Raw genomic sequence first — 19,478 nt, forward strand, 5'->3', positions numbered from 1 at the left:
TTTTGTTCGTTTGGATGCAAGGGCACACGTCTGTGGGGAATCATTTCTCACCAGTGACGAATAGGAATGAACGAAGACGTGTTGAATCAGCTGTCTACATGCTAAGTTTTAATCTGATTGATACAGGAAGAGCTACGGATCGAGATCTAATTAAACGCATGGATAAAGTGTGCAATACACAAGTACAAACCTAAAGTATGACTAGCCCTTTTTGTTTCACCCTGAATATTTGTCTTTGTGAACGAAAATACGTGAACTATGTAAATAATTTTACATTTCAAAATAAACTCTACTAGTTTACTACTTTTATTAGTTTTATAATAATACTTTTAATATAGGTGCAAAGAAGAAGAGTGATCAAGACCAAAGGAAATGTACTAACAGTTTATTTAAACCAACAATGTAAAACTACGAATGAAACACAGAAAACAATGACAATAACAAAAAAGGCGCCAAAAACATGTTGATTTAATTTCTTTTATTTTTTTTCCATCCTCTAAGATTTAATGTCATGTCATATTTGTTTGAAAAAACAAATATACGCGATTTAAATCCAGAAAAATCTTAAAGGATGGAAAAAACAAAGGAGCAAATCACGGAAGAAAAAAGCTGTGGAAAAAATAGTTTCATTTCCTATGTGTAACAATCGCGAAAACCTAAGAACTCGATATGTCGATTTAAATTTAGAATTCCAATCTAAAACTTAACTGCTAAAAAGACTGTTAGGTATAAAATTTGTTAAAAGATTTGTAGCGACTGCTGCTATTTGTTACAATAGGTGCAACCTTAGGGTGAAACGATAATATAAAATACAGAATATTCATGGTTTTCGTATTTAGTAGCAGTAGAGCTCCTTGTGAAAAAGTTCGTCCAGGGTAGTACTGCCACCTTACATATTTCTGCCGCCAAGCAGTAATGTTAGCAGTACTGTGTTCCGGTTTTGAAGGGTAAGGGTGCTGGTGAAATTACAGGCACATCGGACTTATCAACTTATGTATCAGTGCGACGGGCGCAGTGGCAGTGCACCTCAGATCTTTGCGATTTAAAGCTCTGAGGGCACTGCTACAGTTATGGACAGGCGTGTTACTTGCCATAAGGCGGCCGACTTGTTCGTCCCATCTCTTGATATTATATTAAAAAAGTATACACCGAGACATACACGATCTTGAAATTAAAATACAATATTATAAACTTTAAACTAAAATAAATTACTTACAACAAAAGATAAAACAGAAATAATTAAAAAAAAATGTAGTAATACATGCGTGTCACTGCGCACGCAAACGGGATTTGCTCAGCTATTAGCTACTTTTGCTAAGGTTATATTTGTTCCTCAGGAAAGTTACTCACTATCATGTGTAAAGTCACATAATCGTTGTAATTTTTGGGTTATTGAATGTCACGATGTTTTTTTTTGTGAAAGTACTCCACTAGGTTGTTGTAATTATTATGACAGAGATCGAAACACTAAGAAAAATTCATTCGATTCGGCTGTATTCGGACCAGTACCGCCAGGCAATCCGTGCCAGATGCCACGGAACGAACCAACAGATCTTTCGAATTTTTCTTAGTGTTTGTTGCAGATATTTGTTTTTGGTATTTAACGACTTTTTTGCTTTTTCACCACATCATCATCATCATCATATCAGCCGGAAGACGTCTACTGCTGAACATAGTCCTCCCCCAAAGATTGCCAGACTAACCGGTTGGACGCAACGTGCATTCATCGGTTACCCGCCGTCCTTACCGGGTCATCGGTCAATCTAGTAGGGGGCTGTCCCACTGAACGCCTTCCGGTTCGTGGTCGCCATTCGAGAACCTTTTTGCCCTAACGGCCGTCAGTTCTTCAACTTGCTAAAACTTTGAGTTACGTCGGTGACTTTCGTTCTTCTCGGATCTCCTCATTTCTGATTCGATCACGTAGAGAAATGCCGAGCATTGCTCGCTCCATGCCTCGTTGAGTGACTTTGAGTTTTTTTGTGAGGTCCATAGTAAGTGACCACGTCTCAGAGCCGTAGGTCATCGCTGGCAACACGCACTGCTCGAAGACTTTTGTCTTCAAGAACTGAGGTATTGAGTACGAGAAGACGTCCCGAAGCATCCCGAAATCTGCCCAACCGAGTCGAATTCGACGATTGACCTCTTCCTCGAAGCTGGGGCTGCCTAATTGGACGGTTTGTCCGAGGTAGATATACTCGTCAACAACTTCGAGAGTAGAGGGTCCCACTGTTATAGGGGTGATGTATAAACTTAGATCTAAGCAACAATTTTATTCTGAAAGACTAATGTTCAAATTACGTATAACCCTGTGTTTTGAGAAAAAATAGTAACAATGAAACGCTGCCAACTGCCACAAAATTTGAATTTAAGAAAGAAAATATTAAATTGTAATAAAGTTTAACTCTAAAATATGGCAATTTGCGCTATGTAAATTGTATAGAAAAATATCACATAAAAAAATTAAAAAATCTTTTCTTTGCGGCTTCTATATAACCATAAACGATGGTGATCGCGACTTCGGGGTTTGTATTTGATTTATAATGCATTTGCGAAATATTAGCAATAGTAATACAATAATCGTACTACTTAGTTCGATGGAATGTGACAAAACGGTAAAGTACATTTTGATATATAAACATTATAAAAGTTTATATGGAACTTGACAACTTTATGGCAAAAAATATTGTGTTTGATTTTTCATTACATCTTGTGTAGTAGGAAATGAAACTATTTTTCCGGATTTAAATCGCGTATATTTGTTTGACATAAGAGTACAGTATGAGTGCAGTACTAATTAATATGTTTTAGTTTATTCTAATTTCTATTAATAATTAATAATAAATTAAACTTAATAAAAATTCATTCAATAAAATAATTTGTAAAACTTAATGTAGCGTAAATTGGAATGTTTTCTTTGTAAAATTAAAAATAAGGTAGGTATTTAATTAATAACTATTGTAACTATAGTGAAAAAATAGGGTGGTTTGCATTAATATTAGACATAACTGGTTGAAGACTGTACCACCTCAGTCAACCGTGACCATGGGACCTGTAAAGGGCCCGAAACGTCGGTTTGTTTGAAAAAACAAATATACGCGATTTAAGTACGGAAAAATAGTTTCATTTCCTATGTGTAACAATCACGAAAACCTAAGAACTCGATATCTTGTGTAGTGTTTAGACATTTTGTTGTATTCGTAAATTAACTTACAAATTCCAAAATGGCTACCTCTGTTATTGCACCAAGTACCTACACTCGACCTCATTGCTGCACAAATGTTTCTATTTGTTAAAACTTTTATAATAATAAGCGTATGTAGACTTCTTTATTTCTAATTTAGTTTACTGTAGATGTTACACCAACATTAGTACAAATTTCATTAATAGAAACCAGATCTTTAAATTGTACAGAATCAATATTTAAAAGTCAATATTCAAACCTGCCTACCGTATCAAGTTGCGGCTAAACTTAAACGGATACAAGTATTAAAATGTGAATGTCAGGAATGTAACTAATCAAATAGACTGATATCATTGCCATTAAGAAAAATGCCCATATTGGAAGAAGAGAAGACTTATTATAAAATAATCAGTTATACCAACCAACTTCATGGGCTCTGATACAAACACACCGAAATTAATAATTTTCTGTTTTCCTTGTTAATTATTTTCGAATATGCTAGGGTTGACACAGAAATATTATTTTAATCGACTTCAAAAAAGGTTCTCAATTCGACTGTATTTTTTTCTTTGTACGTTACGCGATTACTCCGACTTTTGTGAACTGATTTCGATGATTTTTTTTTTTGGAAAAATAGTACCACAGTACTGGCCCCATTTAAATTTAAAGAAAATATTCTACCTCTAAGTGCGTTTGCGCATCCGAGACTATACAAATCTAGAAAACTCGGACCCACTTCGGATGTCGCTTGTACATCTAGAGATAAAGCAATCTCTGTGACGTTTCGGACAGTCATTTCTCGGATTCGGAACTGGAGGTCTACTCTCGATCTCCGTCCAACATCCGTCCGAAACAATTACTGTCAAATAAGTGATATTCGACAAAATTAAAAGACAAGTATCAAGTATGAAGCTTCCTTTGCATCAGGCGTCTTTTCATTTGGTCAAGTATTGCTTATTTGGCAGTAATTGTTTCGGACGGATGTCGGACGGAGATCGAGAGTAGATCCCCTAATACGAATCGGACGTAGTGCGCGAACGCTCTTAGTGTGGTAAATTTAGTCGATGAATCCGGTTACTTGAATTTTAGCCACATTCCGTTAGTCGATTTTAATAAAACTGGGTACATAGGTGTACGTCCAATTAAAATAAAATGTTATGGTGATCTAGAGCTGATCGATGATAGCAGCCAGATGCAAGGAACTCCTCAGCAATGTACAGTGCTATTACGTGCAGTTGCCTTGTGTTTGGGCTCATAAGCTTCGTTTTGTCGAAACTTCCACATGCGTTTCAATTGTCATTGAGGAAGCCAGGGCAAGCAACGTTTCAACGCGGAAAAGTTTTGAGGTCGGTTTTTGTGTAAAAAGAGTTATATTGTTTCCCTGTTTAATGTTTATAAGGTTCTCTCAGAAATTATTGCGTATTTACGTTAAATATAAAATAATAATTATTGATGACAAAGATCGAACACTAAGAAAAATTCATTCTGTCGGGCTGAATTTGAACCAGCACCCTCAGGCAATCCGTGGCAGGTGCTCTGCCAATTATGCCACGGAATGAAACAGCAGACCTTACGAATTTTTCTATATGGTTGTTGCAGATATTTGTCTTTGGTTTTTAACGACTTTTTTGCCGTGGCGCCATCTGTGAGAAATTTATTTCTTCACTCAGAGAGGTAACTTTACAGCTACCATCGCTAACTGGAGACGTAGCTATAATTGTAATTTTATTAAGTTTATTAATTATTAATGCAATATACTTAATTGTAATTTTTTAAGTTTATTCCGTGTCCTAGTTCCGTGGCTGAATTGGTAGAGCACCTTGCATCTTGCAGTCGAATCCAGTCGGACTGAATGATTTTTTCTGTGTTCGATCTTTGTTATTAATAATTACAACAAATTAGTGGAGTAATTTCACAAAAAATGATAGTAAAACGTAACATTCAATAAACTTAAAAAAATATAAATTAATCATGTTTTTAATTTTTTCGACATTATGATATTGAATAGCATTGAATGTCCATTGAATGACAAAAATAATGTTGAAACCCTAATTATTGTTATATCTAACTAACATAAGGTTTTACAAATTAAAATGCCTTATCGGCTATGTACGCATTAGTGATACTCATTTTCATAGTTTTACACTCTTTCATGGAGCTATATAATGATGATAATTTTATATAATTTTTTTAATACGACAATTATTTGTGTCCTTGGAACTTTTTTAAGTGTATGAAATGAAATAATGTTTGTGCGGACAATTTTAATTTTAACCAATTTAATTTTAATTCACGCCACATGTGAGTAATAGATTTCTTTTGAATGTTCTGTGATAAGTACAAAATAATGGAGGTTTTGTTTTGTAATGTAACTTATAAAAAACAAAACCCTACTTTATGTTTATAAATAAATAAACTTTACTGAAAAGTAATAAAGTATAGAATATTCAGTAGTATATTACACTGAATAACATTGACTTTAGTCAAGCATAATAATAGAGAAGAATAGATACTCAATGGAATCGATCACAACGATGAATTCATTACTTGTACTCATTAATTTGTGGATTTACATATCTACATGTTTACCAGGTTTTAATGAAATCGGCAAAGGGAACGTGGGTGAAATACAATAAACCGGATTCATCCCCTAATTTGCCACATTTAGAGGTCAATACCTCTTGGATTACTTTCTTCAAATTTTCATGGGATCACTACTGAAGTACCCTCTTTTTAACAAAAAAGGAATCATCGAAATCTGATCAGAACTGCATTTTAGTACTCTGGTACTAATAGTATAGACACACAAAAAATACTGTCGAATTGATAACCCCTTCCTATTTTCAAGTCGGTTAAAAATTGATCATGTTTAGATGTATTTGGAACGTGACGTCACCAAAATTATTCATACTACCAAACATTTAAATCTGTGACTTGTTACCAGAAGTGGGTAAGGGATATGGACAATAGATAAAACTATCTACAATAACTACATAACTATTTAAAATTTTATGAAAACTGGCAACCCTATAAATGACCCTGTCATTTTACTCCGTCTTCACAAAAGACAGACTATAGGTATTTATTGTACCAAGCCACAGAAATGTGATGTGGTGTGGTGATGTAAGAATGAGAATCTTTGTATTTTCAGTGTTAAATTTAACTTGCCAACAAATCAAACAATTCGTAGATGGCCACAATCATCGAAGACTTTCCATAGCTAAAGGTAAAATACAAGACCAGCCAGCAGGTAATAATTTGAAACAAATGGTACGTTTATTCTTAAATTATGTTTGCATCTTGTTCATAGTTTCCTTGAGCTCTGGAATAATAAATTTTGTAAAAAAAATTGTAAAGACGTGGTAGCCTTATTGTTTTACCTACCGCCTCTCAAGCTGACGCCGTGGGTTCGAATCAGGACTGGCACTTCGGAGTTTCTCGGAATTGAGCGCGAAATTTAATTTGATATTGACCATGAGCTTTTCGGTGAAGAAAAACATCGTGATGAAACCTACACGTTGAAGAAGTTTCTCAACCCTTGGAAAACATGTTAAGTCGCCAACCCGTATTAGGCCAGTGTGGCTATGGCCTAAACTTTCAGGTGAGAAGAGGAAACCCTTGCCTAGCAGTGGGACCTATAAATGGGTTGACGATGATAAATGCTTTTTTTTATACATTATAAGTGCGCATTTGAACTCCATCTCACCTGATGGAAAGTGACGATGAGGTCGATGATGGAGCATACACACCTAAATAATGCCCATTCACTCTCGTCTATTGAAAAGGCCCAAGTTATAATATTCAGGGAACAAGTCTGTAGGCAGGGAATTCCTCTCCATAGCCGTTCGCCATATAAATGTGAAAGCATAACGCTTCGTGCGAATCTTAGGACAAGTGTAGTAAAATTTATAAATTGCATAAAAATATTATTAACCGACGAACGTGTATTAAAGCATTGATGAATGTTGACGAGGCAAAAGATATGTATAAAGCGGGGGGCCCACTAGCGCAGCCTCGAGACGAGCTGCCTCGTCCTCAGCGTGCCTCAGGCTAAGGCGAATTCATGCATCTCCACTAGAGCAATCTGCACTATAAATGAAGATGGTTGCCTCAACCCGAGCCAGTTTCTCACTGACCATGATCGGGAACGTCGAGCATATCCAACCGTCTCCACTAACTAGCACACGGCTCACAATGAGGTAGCGATACACGCAAAATAGGCGCCTTGACGTCGAGTTGCGGACACCAGGCCGTTACACCAAGTACCAAGAGGTAGCGATGCGTGACGTTGAATGTTACTAATACCAATCATTCGAATGAGCAAATCATTCGCATAAACCGAATCCAGACGCTATCGTTCGACTCGACTAAATGATTGCCGATACCGAATCGGTCGAGTGCACCAGTCGCATGATTATTATGTCGGAATTACTCGGGACTCCATCAGATTATTCACCAAGTCCATATCAAAATATCCCTGTCCCCGTCACATTTACTGTATTTACCATATGTCAGAGAGGGCTTGGTGATCACGAGTATCGTTGTGCTCTATGGAATCCATGTATTAGTAATGAATGATCATTCTGATCATTCGAATATGGAAATTAGTAGGTTATTAATTTGTCAATGACAGGATTAGTAATTACTTACGTGTCGAATATCGAAATCATTCGCAATCGCGCATTGCTACAATGAGGCACTTTGAGCCGGACATTTGCCGACATTAGACGGCTCGCCACGAGGCTGCCTCACTTCCTGATCTGCGGCAGTGTCTCCACTTGTTATGCCTCGCAGGTCGAAGCAGCCGCTCGTCTCGAGGCTGCCTCTAATGGAGTCCCGTCATATGGATCGTAACAAGTGGAAGGCTGTAATCTCTGTCTTCCAAAACGAAACGAGAAGAACGTAAAGTGTAATGTATGGTATGGTATGATGTATAAAGATATTAATAATATTAAAGAGATTGCAAATAAAAAAAGGTAGAAAATGTTTTATAGCCACAGCTTGGTAGCGGCTCGCTATACACAAAACTCAATAGCTTTGATTGAAGAACCATTAAGTATATCCAATAACTAGACCAAAGCTTACGTATCTTGCTTATGATAATGCTTTTCTTAGATATGGGATGAAGAAATAGCTCAGAAGGCAGCAAATTGGGCTGAACAAAATAAGTTCCAACATAATCCTGACATAAGCTTACGTAAGTAACATTTTTCTACCACACTCCGACATTTGCTTGTACAATAAAGTAAAATTGAGTAGTAGTAGTTTAAGTCACGTCTGTATAAAGTTGTGTAAACAACATCTGTATGAAGAATAGAAGTGCTTTGGCACATTCACGCTTGATATTTTGACACATTTTTTATCTTTGTTCACTTTAATTGTTCAGTAACACATACAATTAGCCATTCTAATATTATTTTAGCGTCCAAGAGATTCGAAACTGGTGAAAATCTTTACTTACACCGCAGTACTGATCCAAAATTCGTATTGAACCTTGATGTTAGCATTCAAGAATGGTTCGACGAGCATAAGAATTACAGATATAAGAAACTGGAATTCAGCGATTTTCAAAGTTCTAAAGTTATTGGACACTATACTCAGGTAATAAACAAAGATCAGGTGATTCTTGCAACATTTATTTGTCGTATATCACGATATGATGTGGTCCCGGCGCGGGCGGCGTAGCAACAGACACCGGTTCAGGTCCAGTCAGATCAATGATTTTTTTAATGATCATCGAGAGTCTCTAAAACACGAGATTTGCATAAAAATGTTCTTTAATTTAACGTTCAAATTTTGTACGTCTCCAAATGCGTCAGAGCCAATTGTAGTTTGTTTAAATAAAAAAATGCCATGGTATCTATCTATCTAGCTGTCAGAGGTTTTAGCTTTAATAAAAAATATAATATAATGCATATTTAACTTCTGACTTTCTCGAAATTTATTTGAAATGTACCATGAGCTTTTCAGTCAAGGAGATCACCGTGATGAAACGTGCACGTCACGGAAGGTTCACAAACCTTGGAAAACGTGTGAAGTTCAGCCACAGCTAGGCCAGCGTGGCGGACTATGACCTAAATCCTCGTCTGAGAGGAAATCCGTGCCCAGCAGTGGGATATATAAATGGGTTAATGATGTATATTTAATTTGGTCCATTTGATAAATTGAGGCTTGAAACGGCGTAAATTTATCACTTGGACCAGGCATACGATTAATTTCTAACCTTTTTTTCTCGGAGAAATGCGTTACGCATACCCCGCGCCCGGGGGAGGCGCGGAGTTATATGGGACTCTCCTCTCTAAGAAGAGAGGCCTATCCAGTAAACGTCCACTCCACGCACCTTGGGGCGGGAACGCGGAGACGCTTCCGCATATGAACACTTGGCTGTCCGTCAGGATCCCGTTATGTCCGAGCGGTAGGATTTCCCAATCCTGATGCCTGAGGACCCCTACGGGGACGGAAACGAGTGGGCATAAGCCTGCCTTCTTCGCCCCATTCTCCTCCTGCGGATTGGAGCCGAGAGTACATCGTCCTCTCGACTACGCTCCACGACCTTCTTCTGCGCCATCACTTTCTCGCAGAATGGTCCATGGTCATGACCACGGCCAACAGCGAGAGGTAATTTCCCACCACTGCAGCGAGAGAAGCTTACTGCGCCCACGCTTGGCACTCTGCGAGCGTATGGTCCGCAATGTCCTCGCTGCAAGAGCAGTGGTGACATACTGGCAGTGGCTCTCTACCGACTATGTGGCACAGATACCTGCCGAAGCTACCATGCCCCGACAGGATCTGCACCAACCGGTAAGTGAGCGAACCGTGCTGCCCGCTTAGCCATTCCTTGAGGATTGAACGAACAACCGTCACAGTCCGCTCGCCCGTGCTCGGCTCTTCCAGCCGATTTCGTCATTTCGTCAGCACTTTCCGTTGGGCGGATCTCCTCCACCTCATGACCTCCTCGGGGGTCGGTCCTTCTTTTCGGGCTTGTGCGTCTGCGCACCGCCTATACACCTCCGTAAGGACTCTAGCATCGAGGTCCCAGGGAGGCGTACAAGCGAGCACGCACGCCGCTTTGTACGACACGGTGCGGTAAGCTCGTATTGCTCGTATTGACCGTTCAGAGCTCCGACCCACACCGGTGCGCCTTATAGCGCCTTATAGGACCTTACCACGCCGGAATATAACCGGCGGCAGATCACATTCGGACCACCCAGATTCGGTAAGAGTCATCCGAGAGCAGATGCGGTCCCGATTAGCTTGGGAGCCAACCGTCGAAAATGCTCCCGGAAGTTTCACCAACCGTCTAGTAGTCCCAGATATTTAATTCGAGGCTTCACCGCAACGGACACCCCTCCTACGTCAATGTTGGCACCTGCGGGCGGCCCCCTCCGGGGTCCGTGGAAACACAGAACCTCGGTTTTCGCCACCCTCAGGCCCAGCATTTCGATCCGCCCAACGACCTGCCGAACACCAGCACGTGCCGCCGCCACCTCAAAGTTCTCCCCTCGGGCTGTGATTAGGGTGCGTAGCCGTGTAGCAGAACACCCGGAGCCCGGAAGGAAGGGCGCCCCACAGGACCCAATCATATCCGATGTTCCACAGGAGCGGCCCTAAGACCGATACCTTTGGAACATCGCACCGCATGATTCCGAGGCAAATAACGCCATCCCGCCCCAGGTATAAGATGGATCTGTCGCTCAAGTGGGCCCCGATGATTCTTTTTAAATAATTAATTATCTAACTTAACTCAGAAAACAAAATTGTAGATGGTATGGGCCGACACTATGTACATCGGTTGCGCAGTATCACAGTATCAGGATGGCAAATGGAACTCTATTCTAGTGGTATGCAATTATGCACCAAGGTATGCTACCGTAATTTATAGATAATAAACATATTATACATGTGGACTCGAGATTACTTAAGTACCTACACCTCACTTGACAAAAGCATCTGTCAAGCATAAGATTGGGTTTTCTTTCGAGCCTTAGGGAAGCCGAGCCTCGAGCCTTTCGAGCCTTATATTATAATATAAGATATTAGGAATAGTAAGTAAGTAGATGGTACAAAAAAGTACATTGGAAATTTCATGGGACGACCCCTCTCATGGCATGGTACTGAACAACTTTCCAAAAAAAAACTTTCCATATTTCTATGACTGTAGTCAAGAATACAAAAAGCTTGACGCTTCGAACTTTGAACGGTTCTTATCGAAAGCGGCATAGAGTTCTTAATGTCAAGCTCTACGTGTTTCTGATACTGTACCCAACTTTTCATACGAATTATACAAATACAAAATAGCTGATTGTGTTTAGTATGGTAACGAGAAAAAATTGTTACTTGGATATGGGTTTCTTAAAGAAGTTATTCATTATCAATGGTAAAGTTATCCCTTCAGATGTATACAACACACTCGATAAACAAAGTGATTGTAAACTAATCTAAGAGCCACATCGCGCTAACAATCTTTCAGTGCGAATAACGGCGTGTTTACACTAGGTCTATAGGTCGCCTTGCCTACTGAACGCAGGCGGCAAACTACTCAATGTAGACACTGAGTCGTTTGAGAACCTTAGTTCGCTGCCGAAGTCTACCGAGTTGACTAGGTGTAATCACTGCCAAGCGACTAGACTCGTCTTCGGCAATGTATGGCAATGTGCGGTGGGGGCCGAGGAAAACCTTCCTACCCAATCAGTTTGTTGAACATTTATTTATTTATTTATTAAAGGACATTTCGAATGATTTGTTGTATCTCTGTGCGAAATACAAGTTTTTGTAAAATGATTTGATGATTTCGGCGAAGGCGGCAGTCGACTCGGTGTAAACAGGGCATCGACTGTGCCGGCTTTGTCAGCCAAATTTGTGAAGTCGTCTGCCGAAAACGGCAAACAACTTTGTGTAAACACGTAATAACGTTGAGAAATATTGTCGCCTTTTCAAGATAGTAGTTTTAGCGTAGTGTAGTTGACTAACCTCTATTTACTTGTCGTTCAAACTATTTACATGGAGTTTAACATTTCAGGGGCAACAAATTAGACGATCATCCTTATGACACACAAGGACGCAGAACGAACGGACTTTTATGTAATCTTTCTAATTGTAATGGCATATATGGGAAAAGTTGTTCGTAAATATATGCAATGATGCAATTATTTCTTTTATATGGTCTTCCAATTTCCATGAGTACCCGTACAGGCAATTATCGGTGGTTTACTATAATAGCGGCCTATCTCAACTTAAGAACAAGCAGTGAATTGGGTGTGTCAAAAATACACGAACATTCAATAATCCTCCTAGGAGTAACGAAAGAGTAAGACACAATAAGAGTGGTTCACACGGCGACTTTTACACTTGGAATTTATAGGCGATTGCATCGCTGCTTAAAATCGCGAGCATATCGTAAAGGTAGACGATTTGGGACTGCATCGCTACTGCAACGCGTTTGCATCGATGCTAATATTTTTTACAAGTAGTATTTTTACAGGTGACACATAATTTGTTTTAGAATAGCGGTCAAGTAGAAAGTATCTAATTTATCAGTAAGATGGCTTAATAAAAACTGAGGCGCATAGTTAAAAAACATATCAAGCTTGACACTTTGGACCGTTCTTAAAACAAGTGGCGCAAAGGTTAATTTCAATCTCAAGTGTCGGTCTGTGACAGTTGTCGTTACCTCATGGCAGAGGCACTGCTCTTGACCCTGGTGCGCGAAACCGATAAATCGCATACCGGCTCAACAATATTTTCACGTGATCACGTAGCGATCGTTATATTTATTCCCAATAAAATGTTACATATTATGAATACAGCCTAATACATAGGTCCGCTTCGTCGTGTTATTTTATGCTACATAAGTCGTAAGGCTTTCAACAGATGGAGTACATGACTGTAGTTAACATGCATCGTGATCAACTGCATGTAGCAGGGATTTCATGCGTTCCTAATTTCAATAGCGTGCATTCGAGACTTCTTTTCTTTTTAATAGCAAATGCCACAGCAGAGTATGTGAGCGGAATGCAGTTTGCTGACAAATCAAAATGGAGGATTTCGATAGTGATATTTTTATTCTCTTAAAACTACAGTTGTAATCATAAATGTTCTGAATACAGACACAAGTTACAAGTAACATTCGTGCTTCTATTTCGACATCAACAAATACACTGACTTCCTGGGCTAGGCGCGCGGTGATAACTGCTTGTAGTAAGTGTTGAGCTGTGTTGAGTTAGTCTGGTAGTAGCTTATACAAAAGTTGACAGTTACAGAGTGTGTAAAGAGCGACACTCTGCCCGGCCAAAAATTAATAATCACTAACAGGAAACTACAAAATTGCATGGACGCGCTAAAATCGATTTAGTTTAAAAGCTAATAATAAAAAATAAGCTGTATTTTAAGCATTAGAGTCAATATCAATAATTAAAAAAGTCGTAAAATCAGGTGGCAAATAAAAAATAAATTAATACTTGATTACGACTCAAGTCGTATATAATTTTATGAATTTTGTTCAATTACCAACCGCGCGCGCTACAAAATTTTTTTCGCGCCAATTTTATGTCCTATGTCACCAGCGAGTCATGACTTGAAATTGATGACAAAAAGGTTCGGATCAATTTGCCTATATATTATTGCCTGGATAAGAAATGTATATTTTATTTTAAAGATAATATGTTCTATAATAAATTGTATCTTCCAAAGTGCGCGTCGCCAAGCAGCTCTAAATATCTCAACCTGATTATCCACCGAACCAGCATTATCTACAACTGAGCAGGCAACCCCACTAGCGTCTTTCCGCAATCGATCCAGATCCATGGCCCCAAAATTGCGTTGTAGGAGAATACGAATAGATAAACGAGGTCGTGATACGTAAAGGCATCAGCAGTAAATCGACCATGTTTGGTCACAAGTTCGGGAAAAGAGACAGCTATAAGATCTAACAATGAGGGAATACAGTCGAGGAAATGATGCGTAGCACTAGATGGAACAATATGTAATTTTGAAGAGTTCATAACGGAAAGAAGACTATGCGACCGAGAATCGTTTTTAAGGAGGCACGTATTAAAATCACCCGTTAGAATGGTGTGGTCGTAAGAAGGTTCAAGAGTGGAAAAGTAGTTAATCCTTAGAGATGGACTACAGTAAACACCGAGAAGATAAGATACTTCAGGTAAGACAGAGTAATTTCTAGAAACAATGTTCAGCGGTATTGGGTGGAGGAGGCTGAGTTGATGCGCTAAGGATTACAAAAGGAATATGGCTTCGAAAATAAATGGCTACCCCACCAGGGGAAGAACTTACACGATCATTACGGATCAATTGAAAAACTGGAAGAGAGAAAGAAGTAGAAGGGAGACAAGAATTTAAGAACGTCTCTGAGACAAGAATGACGTAGCAAGCATGTACGCATAATGTGCCGGAATGCTTTGTACATTAATGTTTACAACAACAAAATTTTTTGGAGCTTCTGAAAACGTGTTATGTAGTAATTTATCAAGAGCAAGCAAACTGTGAAAATTATCGTCTGAGAACCCTGAGGAACAAGACATAAATAGGTCACTTTGGTTACATAATGATATATCCATAATAGGTTTACAAGTAACCGTAAAGTAATATATATGGTAAAAATATAATAAAAATACGTAAATTAATAATAAAATAAAAAGTGAAAAACAAAAATAAATTAAAATATTTCATATCCGCCAGAATAAATCTTAAGAAGAAGTCTAAAAAACTTAAATAGAAATCTTAAGACTCTATACTACCTCAAATGGCTTTGGTTGATTCCGCATAACAGTAAAAGTGTTGAATCAAACACTTTGTAAAAATATATAGTAAAATTGAGGATACACAAATTACAATACGGTGTGAAAACATGATTCCTAAAAATATTCACAATAGAAAATAAATACAAAAATTAAATATACGATAAACATTTTTCAAATGGCTTTAATTTCGTTTGAAAAAAATAGACCGTAGAAATAGAATAGCCCGTCGTCGATCCAAGCAAAATGAACCGTGTTAGTACGGGAAAAGGTTGAATTTGAGCTGAGGTAGTATCGACTCTTAATAGAAGAATTAAAAATCTAGCTGCCTTTTAAATTATATGGATAAAACTTTAATTCTAAACATGAAAATATTTTCCATAAAAAGGTATTTATATTTTATTTGGATATATACTTTTTTGGTGAATAGGTAGGATAGGTACCAACATCGTTTAGGGTTATTTGTTTGTGTAGTTTAGTTTAGTTCTCTTAACATTACAAATTTCATACAATTACGATTACATGTCATTTTGTACTACTCTTCGAAAAGTGAGCGACCGTTTACAAAATAATGAAGAAATAATTATATAATAGTGAGTCATAAGTACACAATAGTGTACATATACAAAATCAACATAAATAATTAAACTAATAAATAATTGAATGACACTAACAATGTCAAGTGTATACAGGAAATGTCAATATGGATTCTTAATAACTAACAAATCTATATTACAGTATAATAATACGGTGAATGTCAAATTCATTAATAAATACAATAATTTAATTATTTATTAAGTACTTAGAGTGTACCCTGTTACTGAGTAAAGGGACTTTTCCAATAAAAGGTTCTTCAGTCTGCACCTGAACGTTTCCTCACAACATTTGTTTTTTAGTTCGGCAGGTAGGCGCTCATAGTAGGTCGGTCCTATAACCCGCGGGTTTTTTTCATGAAGTGCAGTGCGACGCTGTACTAATCGGAGTTGTCCCGCATGACATGAATTGCGCTGGTTGTAGGCAACATATCAATATAGGTGAATTGCTAGAGTGTTGCAAATGTAAGGGCAAGTTTCATTATATGTGCGTAAACATAACAAAAGCACACTTTGTATCGCACAAACAGGATCTCGAGCGTACTTGGATATGCCCTGAATGTGCCCTTATTACTCGACGCATTCTAAAAAATGACCTTACTCCTGTTCGAGTTCACTTTCCGTCGTCATTGCTGAATGACACAGTAGGGTCGACTGGCGAGTCGCCCTGTGCTGAAGCTGTGAAGGGAGACGGATTCGGACCCGATATAGCTACAAATAGTGCAAATAGCACATCTTTGGAGACAGTCCTCCATGAATTGCGCGAGTTCCGCTCATTGGTTACAGCACATTTTGAAAAGCAGGATGCGCGACTTGCGACGTTCGCAAGTGATATTAATGATCTACGTACATGTCTTAAGGACGTCAGTCAAAATTGTTCTTCACTAAAATCTGACTTCGATGAATTGGCGGCCACCGTGCAAAACCTAACAGAAGAGAATTACTCTATTAGATCAGCGACCGAGCATTATGATAGGCGTTTGCGTGAGCTTGAAACTGCAAAATGTAATATGGAGCAGTGTTTGGCGGCTTCAAAGTTGCGTATGGACTCTGTTGGGAGTGGTACATATGCGAACGTAGCCAAAAAAGAAAGTACAACACTTATTCGACCCCAAGCAACCAGTGCGACTCCTATCGTTGAGAAACGCACTCCAAAAGGAGAACGTCAGTTGCATCGTGTACCACGCTCCCATCGTTCTGTAATAAAAGCAACAGGCGAGGCTGACGCGGAACTTAAATCGATTGAGCCTGTAAAGTACTTCCATATCTGGAATCTTCACGCCGATACCACAGCAGATAACATATTGGCATATATGCGGAAGAAAGGGAAAGGAAGCGCGTTTACATTGCAATCGCCTCCACCATCTCATGACTCCCACAAATGTTTCATTGTGGGCGTCCCAATTGAGCATTTTGAATACTTCATGTCACCGTCCAATTGGCCGAAAAATGTATCACTGCAAGAATGGTTCATGTATAGAAAGCAACGGAACCAAACGAACGCTCCTTCTAGTAGAACATTTTTTCGGAAAAAAACGAATGAAAGTACATCGTAAGATTGATCTTTTTTACCAAAACGTAAGGGGTCTTAAAGGTAAGAAAGACAAAGTAAAGAATGCATTATTGACATTTCCTAATAAGTTATTGACCCTAACTGAGACCCGACTCAATGACTCAGTGCATGACTCGGAAGTATTCCCGCCTGGATGGAGCGTAGTACGCTGCGACCGCTGTCTGCGTGGTGGTGGAGGCGTGCTACTTGCTGCACGCGCTCCCTATGTACTGCGCCCCCTGGAATGCGGTGCTGCCCACAGGGATGAGGAGTACGAATTAGCATGTGCAATGGTGACTGGAGGTTCGGTGCGATTTGTGTGTTGTGTAGTGTATCTGCATCCGCGGGTACCTGTATCCGCATATTACTCTGTATTTGATTGTATAGAAAAATTGTTACAAAATTACTCTGAATTACCAATGATTGTCGTAGGTGACTTCAATTTATATTCGACCACAGCTACTGTACGTAATGACTTTAATTTATTCTTATCATTATGTAATCTGACTCAAATGTGCAATGTGGTTAATAGTCTGGGACATATATTAGATTTAGTTTTGACTAACGAAGCGATGTCAGAGGTTTCAGTGATTGAGGCTATGTGTGGTTTGGTTTCTGATGAAGTGCATCATTTGCCACTCGATGTATCCTTTCGATTACCCAAGTTGAATCAAGGAAATTTGAAGCCTTCTGGTTGTATTCCAGCGCCCAGTATCAGAAATTTTCGTAAAGCTGATCTGCATCTACTTTACACGAGACTATCGGACGTAAATTGGATGCCCCTATATAATTTTGAACATGTGGATGAAGCCGTTGACTACTTTTACTCGGTTATTGATGATATTGTGGGGGAAGCTGTTCCATTTAAGAATCTGAATAGATCCACTACATACCCAGTGTGGTTTTCTGCCGAGACCATATCTTTGAATAAACTTAAAAACGAATATCATAAAATGTATAAAAAAACAAAAAATCAACTTTACTATGGGTTCTTCTACTATTACAGGAAAGTGGTTCTTAAGAAATCTGAATGTGATTTAATTAATTACTATAAAAAAGTTCAAAATGGTATCAAACATAATCCATCTCTGTTTTGGTCGTTTGTTAAGCGTCAAAAATTGTCATTTCAGCCGGCGACGTTTGGTTCTATGGTCCCGCAGGAGGTTGCTGATTCCTTTGCTCAATTTTTCCAAAGCGTCTTTCTCCCTGATCCCCCACGTCTGAGTGTTGAAGAAGCTTGCTTTACTGCAACTAATTACACACACCACTCCATCCCTCAGAGATTCATTGATGTTGATGGGGTCAGCGAGGATGACGTACGTAGAGCCATTAAGCGCTTGGCGCCTAAAATGACACAGGGTCCAGACGGAATCCCTCAGTTCCTGGTCAGGGACTGTTACGAGGTATTCGCAAAACCACTTTGCCATCTGTTCAACCTTTCGATTCGATCAAAGTTGTACCCTCAGCGTTGGAAGATATCGAAAGTTATACCCGTACACAAGAGCGGTTCGAAGAGTGATATAAAGAACTATCGACCTATTGCTGTTCTCTCAATATTTGCAAAAACCTTCGAAACTGTGCTCTATGCGGCCATATTGGCACAGATGCGTGGATGGTTTTGTGATGAGCAGCACGGTTTTCTACCGCAACGATCAACTGTTTCGAATCTTATAAATATAACTACCCTTATCGGGTCTAATATGGATCGGAAGACTCAGGTCGACGTTGCGTATTTCGATTACCGAAAAGCCTTTGATCGCGTCAACAATGACCATCTACTTGTAAAAATGGGTGTAGCAGGATTCACTTTTTCCTTAATACAATTATTTTGTACGTATTTTCAGGATAGAAAACAGTACGTTGAGTATGAACTTTTTAAATCATCTACCTATCCTGTTACATCTGGTATTGGGCAGGGCAGCAGTCTCGGCCCCCTCCTTTTCTTACTACTTATTAACGATCTCCCGACCTCTGTCAAGTCGTCTGTCTGCCTCATGTTTGCAGATGATGTTAAACTTGCAATGCCAGTGAGGTGTGCGGAGGATTTCGGTCTATTGCAGGCTGATATTAACAGTATTCACGCCTGGAGCCGTGTTAACTACTTGGACATGAACGTTGAGAAATGTTCAGTGATGTCGTATTCTCGTGGTGATCCAGTCTTGAATAATTACAGTATCGGTGGCTTGCCTCTCGACCGTGTGCAGGCTGTACGGGACCTAGGAGTTAGGTTCGATTCGAAACACAAATTTAACGACCATATTATTGATGTTAGTAATAGTGCATTGAAAAGTTTAGGATTCATCAAACGACAATCGAGGTTTTTTGATCATCGTGAGGCCATATGTTGTCTGTATAACGCCTTTGTGCGAAGTAAGTTAGAGTCTGGCTGCGTAATTTGG

The 19,478-nt window shown here is 39.0% G+C and overlaps 1 protein-coding gene across 1 annotated transcript; it reads left to right on the plus strand.

Annotated features, from left to right (window-relative positions):
• The first annotated feature begins 6,221 nt into the window (after window positions 1-6,221).
• On the plus strand, window positions 6,222-12,509 carry LOC113231808 (GLIPR1-like protein 1). Its single transcript, XM_026466342.1, has 6 exons — window positions 6,222-6,259; window positions 6,333-6,451; window positions 8,297-8,378; window positions 8,604-8,782; window positions 10,945-11,042; window positions 12,201-12,509. Exons 2-6 carry the CDS (start codon window positions 6,449-6,451, stop codon window positions 12,307-12,309), a joined length of 471 nt encoding a protein of 156 aa, XP_026322127.1. The 5' UTR covers window positions 6,222-6,259; window positions 6,333-6,448; the 3' UTR covers window positions 12,310-12,509.
• The last annotated feature ends 6,969 nt before the right edge of the window (window positions 12,510-19,478 follow it).

The sequence above is a fragment of the Hyposmocoma kahamanoa genome, unplaced genomic scaffold, assembly GCF_003589595.1.
Source record: "Hyposmocoma kahamanoa isolate Upper Pololo Valley unplaced genomic scaffold, ASM358959v1 66, whole genome shotgun sequence".
In the NCBI taxonomy this organism is placed as follows: domain Eukaryota; kingdom Metazoa; phylum Arthropoda; class Insecta; order Lepidoptera; family Cosmopterigidae; genus Hyposmocoma; species Hyposmocoma kahamanoa.